The following is a 14,683-nucleotide window of genomic DNA, read 5'->3' as shown; positions in this document are numbered from 1 at the left end:
TTTCTCCTCTGTGACTGGAAATATACTCTTCCCTCACAAAGGAATGCCTTTGTTATTTTGTTTACCTTAGTACTACTTCTTCATCTCTCTGATTCACCACAACTTTCTCAAAGAGGCTTTCCTGACCTCCTACACTAGACCCCTTTTTATGTATTCTATAGCATTCACAACTTACCATTGTTTTGGTCTTGTACTTAAAATTAATTGCTTAGTACCTGTCATTTCCATTACACTTGATCTTAGCCAAAAGGCCGAGAAGCAATCCTGTCATTTCCATTAGAGTATGAGTTCCATGGAGTCGGCTACCAGAAGATCTACCAGAGGACAGTAGTGCATATACTCTGTGGTTGATACAAGCCTTAGAGTCTTGTTGAGTTTACCAAAATGATAGTAAATGCGTTAAATCCTCCTTTTAGAGAAAAAGAGACTCTTGTAGAATTAAATAACTCATAAATAATGACATGGAGCTCAAATCTATATCTGGCTTCAAAAAACTCATAACCTTGCTATTACTGCTTCCTACCATGAGCACTTGAGAGCAGTTACTGTGCTTTGATCAACTCTTTATCCCTAGTATCTGGCTTATGGACAGTTACAAAGGAGAAATTAAATTACCTGTAATATCACCACTGAGTGTAACCACTATGAAAACATTAGTGTACTATTTTCCAGTCTTGTAAATGTTCATATATATATGAACATATATATATTATGAGTCACTTGAGTCAGTATTCTTTGAAAACATTATTTTTAAGATGGTTTTATCTTACATACTTGGACCATATTCTTTAAATTTGTGTACCCTAATGTTGGACTTCACATTATTTCTAGTCTCCCACTATTAGAAATAACACAGTGATAAGTTATTAACACAGTATGAGTTATTTCACACAGTGATGAATTAAATAACATAGTATTTCCTATGGTAGATTGCTTGAAGTGAGTTTACTATAGGAGCATGTAAGGATTTTTAAGACTGTTAGGGATTGTTTTCTAAATTTCTTACAACCACTAGCAATATAGATAGAGTCCGTTTCTCTATACCCTTGCCAACCTTGATGACATGTGTAAAGAATTTTTTCCAAATCTTAAGAGGTAGAAAAATTTTACCTCATTATTTTATTTCTTTGACTACTTGTGAGGCTGAACATTTTCACATTTTTGTTAGCCTGTTCTGGTGCTGTGATTTACCTATGTATATCCTTTCCCTCTCTTTTGAGTAAGATACTAATGTTTTATTTACAAGAATTTCTCTTCATAATGTTAGAAGTATTTTATCCCATTTTGTCTGCTTTTTAATTTTCAGTGTTTTTTATTCATTCAGTTTGTAAATTTATAAGACTCTTTTCCTTTCCATTGCCCTTTAATATTAAAAAGTCTTTCCCTGCCCTGAAATTTTGATTTTGTAATTTTTTTTCTTGTAATTTTTGTGAACTTACTTTGTACGCTCAACTATTTGATTATTCTGGGATTTATTTTGGAATATATTTCACCTTTTGAAGGAAAAGTTTCTGACTTCCTGCTCCAAAAGAGTGTATTTAATTTTGCTAATTAGAACTTTCTTGTTCATGGAATTATATTATCTGCTGAAACTCTTTTTTTCCTACTCTAGGCCCATTTGGCTATACTTCCACATTATTGGTATTAATGTTTTTCCAGATTTGTGAGTAGAATTGAGGTATATTAGATTTATTATTTAAAAACAAAATTGAAGATGATTCAGAGATATCTTTCTATTTCAGCCTGGTGTGTGCAGTGAGCTATACAACTCAGGGTGGAGAAAAAATGTATTTTAGAAAATTCTTCAAATTTCAGGTATTAAATATGACAATGGTAAATATTTTTTAGATGCCGTTTTTCCCTATGAAGTTATTCCTATGTATCTGCAGTGAAAACAGGCTCCAAATAGTGGAGCTTCATGTATTTGGATTTGTTATATTACTAGCAATCTAAAGTCAGAGTAAATTAAGTAAAAGCAGAGAAATTATCATTGTCAATGTAATATTTCATTTGAACATTTTTTTTAAGTTTTGTTTTTGTTTTGTTTTGTTTTGTTTTTTTGTAGTAATCTCTGCATCCAGCATGGGCCTTATCATGACTCTGAGATCAAAAGTTGCACACTCTTCTGACTGAGCCAGCCAGGTGCCCCTCACTTGAAGATTTTTATCCATAAAATAATTGTTCTGTTTTTATGCCTTGACAAAACACACAAGAATATATGAGAGGGATGAAATGAGTGTAAAGTCCAGATAAAATCAATGTAAATAGTATCAAATTTCTAAACAGATTTTTAAATGAGAGATTATTGACTTGAGCTGAGTGGACTAGGCTTCCTTCTGGTATTCCGTGAGTCACTGAAATTGTAGGTAGAATTTTGTACTTACATACAATTTTCACTCCATGATAAAAAATAGTTAAAAACCACTGGTTTACCATAGGCACATGTATGTGAGAAGGGATGGGATGACCATATACAGTTATCTAAATTAGATCTAGATACGATGCTGTGTATATTTTTCATACCTCTCTGTTTTTAAGTGGCAGAAAAAGTACTATCAGTAGGAAATAAGTAAATACGTACATACATACATACATACATACATACATACCCACATTTATTTGGGGGCACATGGCTGGCTTATTAGGTGGAGCATATGAGTCTTGATCTCAGGGTTGTGAGTTTGAGTCCCACATTGGGCATAGAGATTACTTTAAAACATTTTAAAAAAATTTTTATAAAGGGAAAAATTTTTGCTATGACTTTGCTGCATCACACATTTAAGATTTTCCATGCCTTTTGGGGCGCCTGGGTGGCGCAGTCGGTTAAGCGTCCGACTTCAGCCAGGTCATGATCTCGCGGTCTGTGAGTTCGAGCCCCGCGTCAGGCTCTGGGCTGATGGCTCGGAGCCTGGAGCCTGTTTCCGATTCTGTGTCTCTCTCTCTCTCTGCCCCTCCCCCGTTCATGCTCTGTCTCTCTCTGTCCCAAAAATAAATTAAAAAACGTTGAAAAAAAAAAAAAGATTTTCTATGCCTTTTAAAAGAAAATAAGAAGTTTGCTTATTTTGATAAACACTTTTGTGAAATATAGAGAGAAAAATACATAAAATGTATATATTCAGTTTAGCAAAATATTATGAAATAAACACTTAATGTAATTCATGTAACTATCACCCACTCAAGAAATGATGGTTGCCTTTTAAAAATGCATTTGGGATTGTTTTTTGTTTTTGTTTTTGCAAAAATACTGCATACCTATTGGAAAAGTTTTTCATAGTTAAGATTGGAAAATGCCTTTGACAAATTTATGCCCTATGGTTTAAAACAAACAAAGATAAATGGTCAAATGATAATAATCTCCTCTGATTGATATGCTTTATTAAACTAGGTTCTCAAACCATTGGATGTGAAAACCAAATTTTATAACGCAGAGGTAAGTGTTGGGTACTTAATGGGAATTCAGATTAAACAGTAAGATCTTTATTTGACTAAAATTCTGATACATTTCTTTTCATATTAAATTGCTTATATAACTGCACATTACTTGTAAAAAAATGAGCATAAATTTCAATCAAAAGAGAATAATTTCCTTGTAGATATTTTAATCTGTTGTGTTTAACTTACATAGAATCAGTGTATCTTGAATTTTACTCTCTCAAATTTTGTAAGGCTTTCACCCCCTTGCACTAAATGATTGCCCTGTACTTCCATATAATGGTTATTGTTACTGGCTAAAAACATTAGCAATTTGTTCAGTATTTAGAGTGTGATTCTGATAGCATAAAATTGAAGTAGTTGATCTAACCCTGCAAAAAAGATTTAATGTTCATGGAAAATATTGACAAATAGAGCTCATCAAATTAAATTCTTTGCCCTGGAAAATTAGGGTGTTAGCTACAGTTTGATTGTTAAATTCAGTGAATGGCTTGAAATAATTTTTGGGAGAAACAGGTTTGGCAAAAATATAGAAATATGTAACTTTTGGAATAGAAGATATCTTCTGTCCTAATAAAAGAGATAAAATAGACTTTGCCTAGGAGAAATGTCTTATTGCTTGGATTTCCTTTTAAAAATTCTACTTCATCTTGGCTTCTAAAGTTCCAGAAAAAGCAGATTTCCTAATAGGTCCCTTACTCCCGCAAAAATCATATCTTTCATACCACAGTGATAAATTCAAAAACATTTACAGTATTTTGAAATGAAAATTATATATTTATTCCTCTAAGCCACATGATCAGAAATTTACAGTCATATGTCAAATTTCCTATGTATTTTTACCATCAACACCTGAGTTTTTATTCAATATAAAGTTTGTACTACTGGACATACCAAAAGATGCCTAAGATAAGGAACCTGACCTGCAGTAAAGCCCTATTAGGAGAAAAGAAAAAAAGTGCATAAAATAATAAAACTATCTAATATAGTATATATAGTGAATCTAAAGTGAATGATATAAAAAGATGTGCTATAGGAAGTCTGGGGTTGAGATTTTAGAGTAGTGTTCAGGGAAGATGAGGAGGGGAACTAGAGGGAGGGTTTGGAAGTAACCTGTTGGAAACATAAAAGTGTCAAAGTAGTGAAGGCATTCCTAGCAGAATTACAGATGCACATGGATTATTGACTACTTAGTGAAGAATATACCTATTTGATGGAAGGATACAGTCTCATCAAGGAGATTACTAGATATTTAAAGAGTTAACATTTCTTTTTCATGGGTAGGGGAGCTGGAATACTACATACATGTTCTGGTTTTACGAGAATACTGTTGATTAATTATAGTATAGCTATTCAGCTTGGTGAATTTTAAGTGATCTTAATTTATCATTTTGCTGGGAAAGATTTCCTCCATAATATGAGGGAGATGGGTAACTATTCTGTTAGAACACATATGTTTGAAAATTAGAAACAAATAGGGCAGTATGTGGGTCTTTTTTCCTATAATTGGGTTGTAGGAAGGCACATATTAAGCGGTTTTAGGCTTCCTTTGATGAAAATGTGGTGGTACAGTAAGATACTTGTCAAATAGTTTTATAACACTAATATTCACAGTGATTTGCATAGTTTTTTAAATTGCTAGTTATTCCATGAATAATATTATAAAAGTGATATACTCCCCCAAAAGGAAGGGGAAAAAAATCCACAATTTGACCACACCAAAAAGTAATGGGCTTTTCATTAATCCATGTCTTCTTTCAGTTTTTACTCATTTGTGTTTAATATTCTCTTTTCATAATCACAGTACCAATTGTGTTTGTTGCCTTTTTCAGTTAACATTTATATGATCTGTAATCTTTGCCAACAAACGTCAGCTAAAAAAGTTTTAGTAAAATTCTGAACCTTTCAAAATAGAGATATCTTTAAAAACTAGGAGTGAAGGGGCACCTGGGTGGCTCATTTGGTTACGTGTCCGACTCTTGATTTCAACTCAGGTCGTGATCTCACGGTTCGTGAGTTCAAGCCCCACATCCAGCTCTGTGCTGACAGTATGGAGCCTGCTTCATATTCTCTGTCTCCCTCTCTTTCTGTCCATCCCCAGTAATAAACAAACACATAAAAAAAACTAGGAGTGAACAAATAGAATCTTTAGGGTCTCTAAGATATTCAGTATAATAGCTGTACTATAATTAATCAACAGTATTACAGTAAACCAGAAAGACAGAACACATGTAGTATTCCAACTCCCCTACCCACGATAAAGAGATGTTAACTCTTTAAACATCTACTAATCCCTTGATGAGACTGTATCCTTCCATCAAATATGTATATTCTTCACTAAGTACTCAGTATTCCATGTGCCATAGTTCTTACACATTGACTTTTATTAGCCCCACATTTGTCTCGAACATGTTTTTCACATTGTTTGTAATAATTATAGTAGTATGTGAATCACCTAAAGGAAAACAAATTTTATGAGAAACTTTGTTGTAGTCTTCTAAAATGGGAAAGAAGAATGGTGACATTAGAAACCAGGATTCAAACATTTGGTCACCTGCTGGGTATAGAGCTCTATCCCAGGTCCTAAAGGGAAATAAATATAAACTTGACATCTTCCCAGTCTTCATGGTACTTAGATTTGGTAGAGGAAATAAACATGACAAAACCACAGTGTAAGCACCATCCCCCAGATCATAAAGTGTACTTAGACTCAGAACATCAAGAGGTGAAAAAGTATTTTTAGCTATGGGTTGGATGAAAAAGGCAACATTTACGATGGCCCTTGATAAATAAGTAGCCTTAGAAATATATATGAAAAAGAGACAAACTATGAAATATATTAACAAGAAGACAATAAACTTTCAGTTTTCAGAAGTGATCTAGCCCAGCATTTCTTGAAGTATAATACATAGAACTCTAATCACTTAAGATGGTCCTTGAAAAAATGCTTCCATTATTAGACAAATTTAGGAGAAGCTGTACAGTATATATCACCTGTGATGTGGATGATAATGTATAACCATTCTAAGTTATCAATGAAAAATAACAGTATAGGTAACGAATTTATAGCACTACAAGGCATGGAATATACCTCTCTGTCGCCCAAATGTGTCCTTGAATATTTGCTCGTGTTTAAATATTCACCGTGTTCTTCTCTATTCATTTAACCATAGCAGTTTCCCCTCTTTAGAAAAATGATTTGTCATATTTCTGTGTTACTTTCTGTTTACTTCCTTGTTTTACTAATGCTGTCTTGTTTAATAAATTTTAAAAAATGCAGAAATGCATTTTATTTAAAGTTAGTTATTCTTTTTCTTTAACATTTAATTCTGATTTTTCTAATTTTTCTTTTTTATTTTTCCATTAGAGTGACCTCAGTTCTGTGGTAATTTGATTTTTTATTATAAATTTATATGCTTTTCTTACTTACCACTTTTTGACTCTGCCTAATTAATCTCTCTGTACAAAACATAGTGGAAAAACAAAGTTAGTTGTGAATACCACTTATATGACTTTAAAAAGGTAGATAATTTGTACTTTTTACATCATATTGGTTATCTTACTCTGTGGGAAAAAAAATTAGATGGAAGATTAAATTGTCATATTGAAACAGTTATGCTCTCACTTTTAGTGTTTTTCCTTTGGGTGTTTTTTTAAAAGAGGCATGTTAACTTTGTTTAAAATAGACTTGGGATTTTCAACAACTTCCTGTAAGTTTCTTTACTATACTTTAATTTTTTGAGTAAACTCTAGTTGAAATTTTTTCATCTTCAAATGCATAGTGGTTTTAGTTTTACGTCTGGGTCAGGTAAAGTTGGCCCTTTGACATTAGCAAACAGAAGAATATCAAATTTTCCCAAGTTGGCTAAAGTCATATTTTCAAATTTCTGTTTAATATAAGCGGCATTTGCTTATAATATGTGACTTACATAATAACAACATCGACTGCTGTAGCACAGAATTCTTAATTTTCCAAATGTCAAATGACTTTATACTAACTGTTCAAACTAACTTAATTTTCCATTATGCTGCTTGTTTTTCTTTCATTTTATCTAAGTTCTTCCTAAATTTAAGCAGAAAATTGCATTTTTAAATTTGAAATGTGGGTCTATGGTTATTTTTTTTAAAGCAATGGATTGATGGGATATATTTACCATATTCTGAGAAAAAGTAACAGAATAATAGCTATGAGTGGTACATTCTTTTAAACTGATAAGTCATTGTATTTCTATTTTCACTTGCGCACATGTGCCAAGAACTAAAGAATCTGTTTTAGTTTACATAATAATGCTTTATATTATATTCTTCATCATTATATTTTTACAAATGATTTCCATTTACCTGGATTTAATATATAAAAAGTTACATTAAGTGCCAAATTTCGGGGTCATAGTTTATTTTTTTTTCTTTCTGCATATATATTACTTTGAAACGTTTGAACAAAGTAATTATTGAATATGCTATATCATTTTTTAGACAGGTTTGTTTCACAAATGAACCAAGTTGTCTGTTATCCTTCATTTATGCACACAAAAAATCCAAATCACATAAAAAGAAGGATGTTTGCATAAATAATCTAAATTTCAATGCCTAAATTTTAGGAATAAAAATTTTATATAAAAATACATATTTAAATTACCCATTCATAAAAATATTGCTGAATAGCATTAGTTTTCACATTTGTCACTAAGACTACAAAATACCTTATGTTTGATTTAAAAGCTCTATGATAGGTATAATTCACATCCTTTTTTTCAGCCCTAAATATTTGTGTAAAATAAACCAAGAAATCACTAATGACTGCTAACAAACTGCTTTATTCAAAAAGTTAAATCCTATATGATTATAAAATAGACTATTCTTTGTACTGGTGGTACTTATACTTTCTAAATTGAAAAAATGTGACCACTGAAACTATATTAATGATATGATGGAATATTATAATGACCTAATTCTATTAACATATCACTAAAATCATAGATGCATAGGTATATGCATACTACTAAATCACAGTTTAACATTTTAATGAGTTATTAGAAGATTTAGGATATTTGTCATTGAAATTCCAGTTAAAGAACTATTTTTGGATGTTGATAAAAAAATATAGTTATCCCCCATCCATTGTTTGACAAGTTATCAGTTAACTAACACTTGACTTTGCCCCTGTTAATTATGTTAGGGTGAAGATTTCTTTTCTTGCATTAATTATGATAACTTTAATTTGCAGGCATGAACTAATCACATTTGTGGTTAATATTTTTTCTTCGTATAGATCAGATATTTTTTGTTGAGATAAATGTTTTAAATACCATTACACTTTGGTGGATATTTTTTTCATGTCCCCAGACTGATGAAGTATTTCTCGAAGCCCAGATTCAGAATATTACAACCTCACCCATGTTTATGGAGAAAGTTTCACTGGAGCCATCTATAATGTACAATGTAGCAGAATTAAATTCAGTCAGCCAAGCTGGAGAAAGGTAAATATGAATTATGAAGTGTTTGTTTTTATTTTGAAGTATCTGAACTTTTCTAACATTTGTTACTCTTGAGTGGTTTATAATTTTCCTTTTAATTAATAGACTTTATTTTTCTTAGTTAAGTCTTATGTTCACAGAAAAATTGATTAGAAAGCAAAGTTCCTACATGCCCCTGTCCCTGCTCATAGTTCCCAGTTTTTACATCTTGTTTTACTGTGGCACATTTGTTACAATTGATGAGCCGAATTGATGACACTTTTATTAATTACAGTCCATAATTCACATTCGGGGTTCATTTTTTTGTGTCATACATTTTATGGGTTTTGACAAATGTAATGACATTCAGCCCCCACTACTGTATTAGACAAAATACTCTCATTGCCCTAAAAATCTCCTGTGCTTCACCCATTCATTCCTCCTTCCACATACAATTATAAAGATCCTAGCCATTTGCATTTTATGTTTTACTGTTTGAAACATAGTCTTGTAATTTTTATAATAATTCAGTGAGGTAAATATGAAACTGTTCATCCTTTCCTGCATATGATAAAACTGAGGCATGGGAAGAAATGATGGAGAGGCTAGAAAGGATAAAAATGAAGGATGAGTTTTAAGAATATTCTCAACATTAAAAGGAGTGGACATAGGAAGAGACAATGTAGGTTTTTTTGCAGAAATGAAATATATATGTCTTTCTATAGGTAATTTAAAAGAGGAAGAATAAATAAATACAAAATTGATATTAATATGGATAAGAAGGTAATCACTGCAGAAAGTAACTGATTTTGTTCATCGATGAAAAATTTACTTCTATCTTATTATGGTGGTTAAATTGAGTAAAGTTTGTAGCCTCCTATATCCCCACTGAGGAAAACAGTAACTTCATTCTTTCCCTAATCTTTTGGTTCATTTTACAAATGATCACTTAGTTTACAGTGGTATGTTTCTTCTTACTCTAAACTATTTTCCTTGATAATTTTAGAAAAAGGGACAGGATACTTTAGGTTCTGATTTCTGTCACATTTTTTCAGTTAATTGATACATATCCAGTATTTTAGGTAATATATTGCATTCTGTTTTAAAGAAAGAACTAAAGGTTTTCCATATCAACTGAAACATTTAAAGAAAAGTAAATCTTGTCAGTTCAAGTCCTTTTTCATTTGTGTTGAAATGGTAAATCATGCAGTTCCCGTCCAGAAGAAAAATCACAGCCATGGTTTTTCTTTTAAGACTTTAGAGAATTTTCTCCATCTCTCTCTCTCCACCCGTCTCAGTGTAACTACATTTGGGTCAAGAGCTTATTTGCAGCCAATGGATACACGCCAGTATTTGTACTGCCTAAAACCCAAGAAGGAGTTTGCAGAAAAAGCAGGCATCATTAAAGGAGTAACAGTAATTGGAAAACTGGATATAGTGTGGAAAACAAATCTAGGTGAAAGGGGAAGATTACAGACCAGTCAACTTCAACGAATGGTGAGTCTGGAAAAAACACTGGAGGGGGGTTTGGGGGATGGGAGGGGCAGATAGACCAACCTAAATTTTCCTAGGTGTATTACTAAAAATCAGCACTTGTAGGGGCGCCTGGGTGGCGCAGTCGGTTAAGCGTCCGACTTCAGCCAGGTCACGATCTCGCGGTCCGTGAGTTCGAGCCCCGCGTCAGGCTCTGGGCTGATGGCTCAGAGCCTGGAGCCCGTTTCCGATTCTGTGTCTCCCTCTCTCTCTGCCCCTCCCCGTTCATGCTCTGTCTCTCTCTGTCCCAAAAATAAATAAACATTGAAAAAAAAAATTTAAAAAAAAAAAAATCAGCACTTGTAAAAGGTATTATTATTACCAGTAAATAAGAGATAAAAGACTAATAATTTTATTGATTTCTAGGTAGAAAATTCATATTGAGATGGATGAAAAATGTTCAAATATTAATTTATCCATAATACATGGTTTGTTACTCTACTAAACAGAAAGTAAATTACTACTTACCAATTTTTCCCTCCTGTAGTATTTCATGCTCACTGTTCATCTGACTTCCACTACATAAAAGGCTTTTTTGCAGTGTTTGCAACTCTTGGACTTACTACATTTACCAACTCAGTTCAGACTTTTTAAAAGATTTTTAGAATCCGAGTCATCTAAAATTCAGAGAGTGAGTTCCATTAAGGTTGTCTTATAAGCATTATTTGGATACTTTTCCTAATTTCTGCTCTTAAAGCAGGGATGGCTCCCGATCTTCTTTCTTTTGTGCTAGTGAGACTATGCTACAGAATCATCCCTTTATGCTGAATATTAACTGCTGTGATATATTCTTTAAAAATTACTTTTCTTTCACTATGTCAGGTAATAATTGGAAAAAGAAAGATTTGGGGCGCCTGGGTGGCGCAGTCGGTTAAGCGTCCGACTTCAGCCAGGTCACGATCTCGCGGTTCGTGAGTTCGAGCCCCGCGTCGGGCTCTGGGCTGATGGCTCAGAGCCTGGAGCCTGTTTCCGATTCTGTGTCTCCCTCTCTCTCTGCCCCTCCCCCGTTCATGCTCTGTCTCTCTCTGTCCCAAAAATAAATAAACGTTGAAAAAAAAATAAAAAAAAATAAAAGAACTTGCTCTGCTTGGCAGTCAGAGTTCAAAGCCCTGGTGGGAAACTGTAAATGCTAGCCTTTAATTGTAAATGAACTCTCCAGCAACAAGGGGTATAGAGTCAAGTAAACGTTAACAACTGATTCTGCTGTTATCAGTAGTTTCAAAAAAAAAAAAAAAAAAAACAAAAAGGAAAAAGAAAGATTTTCACTGGGCCTAATTTAAAATATAGCAGTTAAGGGAAGCCCGGGTGGCTTAGTCGGTTGAGTGTCTGACATCGACTCAGGTCATGATCTCATGGTGTGTGAGTTCGAGCCCCATGTTGGATCTGTGCTGACAGCTCAGAGCCTGGAGCCTGCTTCAGATTCTGTGTCTCCCTCTCTCTCTGCCCCTCCCCAGCTTGTGCTCTGCCTCTCTCTCTCTCTCTCTCAAAAATAAACATTAAAAAGTTAAAAAAAAAATAATAAAAATAATAAAATAAAATACAGCATTAGCTATCATCTTGCCATGGATGTTCCAGGCTTTGATGCTTCTGTGGTCTTTTCCCTGCTTGAGTGTCTTGTGAACAGACATGTATTTTTTTCCTGGATCTTTTCAAGACAATCTTACTTTTTCTGCTTAGGCAATAACTTTCTTTTTAGAGTTATATATGTATAAGCTGCAGGATCTTTGGAAAGCATCCCTTTAAGATCAGACCTATTGAAATTTCTTTACTGAGTTTTTACCTCTGAGGTTCATTTGAACTCTACTGAACATGAAGTATTTATAGCAAACACAGTCAGAGTCCATAGTATTGTTCCACGGGCAATCAATGGCAGCAAAAGAAGTTAGGATGAAAAGAAAAAAAAAAGAAAAAAGAAGTTAGAATGACTGTGAATTATTTTTCCTGAACATCAGCTTGGAGATCCACAACTGTTGAATGAATTTGCTGATGTGGCACCTTTATTAAAGTGGGAAAGTTTTGTTAACAGATATGTGCTAACTGTGTTGCTTTTTCTCCTAGGCTCCAGGTTATGGAGACGTTAGGTTGTCTTTGGAGGCAATCCCTGATACTGTAAACCTAGAAGAACCTTTTCATATTACCTGTAAAATAACAAACTGCAGGTAATGGCAGTGTTTCTGGATGGGTGTCCTTTCCCCCTCGCCTGCATCAAAGAAAATTAAAATCTTTTGACTATGCTCTCAAGTTTCTCCTTGACAAACAGCCTTCTCTGAGGTTGATGTTGAATACTGTAAAGTTCTTCATCTGCTAACTGTATATATTACATATTTTGAGGTCTTACTTTATTAGGCATTTTCTGTATTTTATTTCCTTCATGCATTGTACCCTACGAGGTAGATATGAATTAATCACATTTTATGCAATACAAAGCCAATTCAGAGGTTAAGTAACTTAGTCAAGCTGAGAGAGCTAGAAGAGATGGGGCCAGAATTTGAAACCAGGTGTATTTGACTTGAGAGCCCATGCTGTTTTCATTTTTTGCACTTCCTCACACTTCAGATTATTAAAACATAAACTAGTACATTCTTATGGAATGATACATTACAGATTTAACATTGTAAGATAGATTTTTCTGAGGCATACTTATACCTGAATTTTATCTTTAGTATTAAGAAAGTAATTTGTCACAAATTTAATACAAGGGGTCACTTAATTATAGATTGGAAAATAGAGCCTTATAATAGAGTATAATCTAGCTATTGGGATGCAAAGAGCACAGGGCTTTGAAGCCAACAAAACTGAGGATTAAAGTCCAGTCCTATCACTGTTGGTACAACCTCTATTACTACTTGGGATGTATTATTCGTTGTGGCACTTTGATACTATTGCAGTGATGAATCCCAATGCACATAGTCTGAATGTATAATCTTTTAAAATTCCATATCCATTCCAACTTTGATATAGGAAATACCCATCCATGACAATTATAAAAATACTCCCTCCCTCTGAAGCTAGTGACCTTCCCACACAGTTAATCATTCCTTTCTGTCACAGCAAATTTTAATATAGTTTTTTAGTGACACTCATGTATTGCTGTGGTTTTTAGTTTCTCTTTACTAAATTGTGCATTATTCAACAGAAGGGACCATGTCTTCCCTAGCATTGTAAATGCACTGCCTGCCATGTCATTGGAGTTCAGTAAACAGCAACTCACATGGGTTGAAAACCCTTTGTGTATAAGTGTGCTTTTGGATTTTTTGTTTAAATTTTTTGAGGTATAGCAAATCAATGACCAAATGACAAACCACTGTAAAAAATAAAATTCATGTTAGGTGATTGAAGTTTTCTAAAAACCACCTGTTTCTTAGATCTTCAGTTTCCTTATCTATAAAAATAGGACCCCCACCACTGCCACCCACCTACACAGACACATACACACAATATACAGTAACTGGCTTTTTGTGAAATGTACTGACAAAATTCATGTAGTGCATCTAACCTGGTCGATGGCACAAAATGGATACTTCAAATGTTTGTTGCAGAGATAGATACATATAAAGCTAAATATCATTAAATGAGTATGTGAAAGAATGTACAAATTGCAATTTAAATAAATATTTAAAATATGGAGCCAACTATGAGAGGATAAAAAGAGGTCAAACAGTTGAGTGTGGTCAGAAATGGTGGTAGAGCCAGAGGACTATTTTTTACTATGAGCCTTTGGTAATTTAAAAAAAAAAAAAAAGTGTATACCTTCATTGAAAGTTATTTTTAACTTTACATGTTTAAGCTAAACTGGTGCTATCAGTTATAAGCAGAAGCAGTCTTTTCACATGAACACTGAACAAACGTGGATAGTATTTACTTAGAAATCTTGTCTGTCATTTTATCTGCAGGGTAAAGGAACATAGATTAAATAGCAAAAGGCTCAGTTTATCTTTGTCTTTCCTGTAGAATACTTAACAGAAATAGGATGGAAGCATAGCAACAAGGTGAGACACAGATGTCTGGAAGTTTCCCAGAGAAATGGCAAAGCTGCCAACAGATCAGCACCAGGGAGCCAGGATTCAATAATAGAACCAGAAGGCTTATATCCAGACAGGCAGATCAGTCTCAGTGCTTTAAACCCTAGAAGACGCCATATCTTTCATTTTCCTGATTGTCTCAAGTGAAATAAAAACGACATTATAGCTTTTTATTTCTGATTCCACTTTTATTCTTCTGGACATCCCGAAAACAAATTCATTGGCACTAGTGGAAGAAAT

At 33.4% G+C, this 14,683-nt stretch overlaps 1 protein-coding gene across 7 annotated transcripts in view; it reads left to right on the top strand.

Moving 5' to 3' along the window:
• TRAPPC13 (trafficking protein particle complex subunit 13) overlaps positions 1–14,683 on the top strand; it is a 39,205-nt gene that overhangs the window by 23,923 nt on the left and 599 nt on the right. For 2 of the 7 annotated variants that reach the window (XM_040451961.1, XM_040451947.1), the window contains exons 6-11: positions 1,743–1,815; positions 3,386–3,430; positions 6,800–6,817; positions 8,779–8,912; positions 10,187–10,385; positions 12,480–12,580. In XM_040451961.1, the coding sequence (XP_040307895.1) occupies positions 1,743–1,815; positions 3,386–3,430; positions 6,800–6,817; positions 8,779–8,912; positions 10,187–10,385; positions 12,480–12,580 (570 nt within the window). Of the gene's footprint in view, positions 1–1,742; positions 1,834–3,385; positions 3,431–6,799; positions 6,818–8,778; positions 8,913–10,186; positions 10,386–12,479; positions 12,581–14,683 lie in introns of all 7 variants that reach the window. The other 5 variants (XM_040451937.1, XM_040451929.1, XM_040451974.1 and 2 more) reach the window with 3 other exon arrangements.

The sequence above is a fragment of the Herpailurus yagouaroundi genome, unplaced genomic scaffold (genome assembly GCF_014898765.1).
Source record: "Herpailurus yagouaroundi ecotype Mexico unplaced genomic scaffold, PumYag 29, whole genome shotgun sequence".
Classification (NCBI taxonomy): Eukaryota; Metazoa; Chordata; class Mammalia; order Carnivora; family Felidae; genus Herpailurus; species Herpailurus yagouaroundi.
Note: the sequence above shows the minus strand (reverse complement) of the source record. Positions and strands in the feature narration are given on the sequence as shown.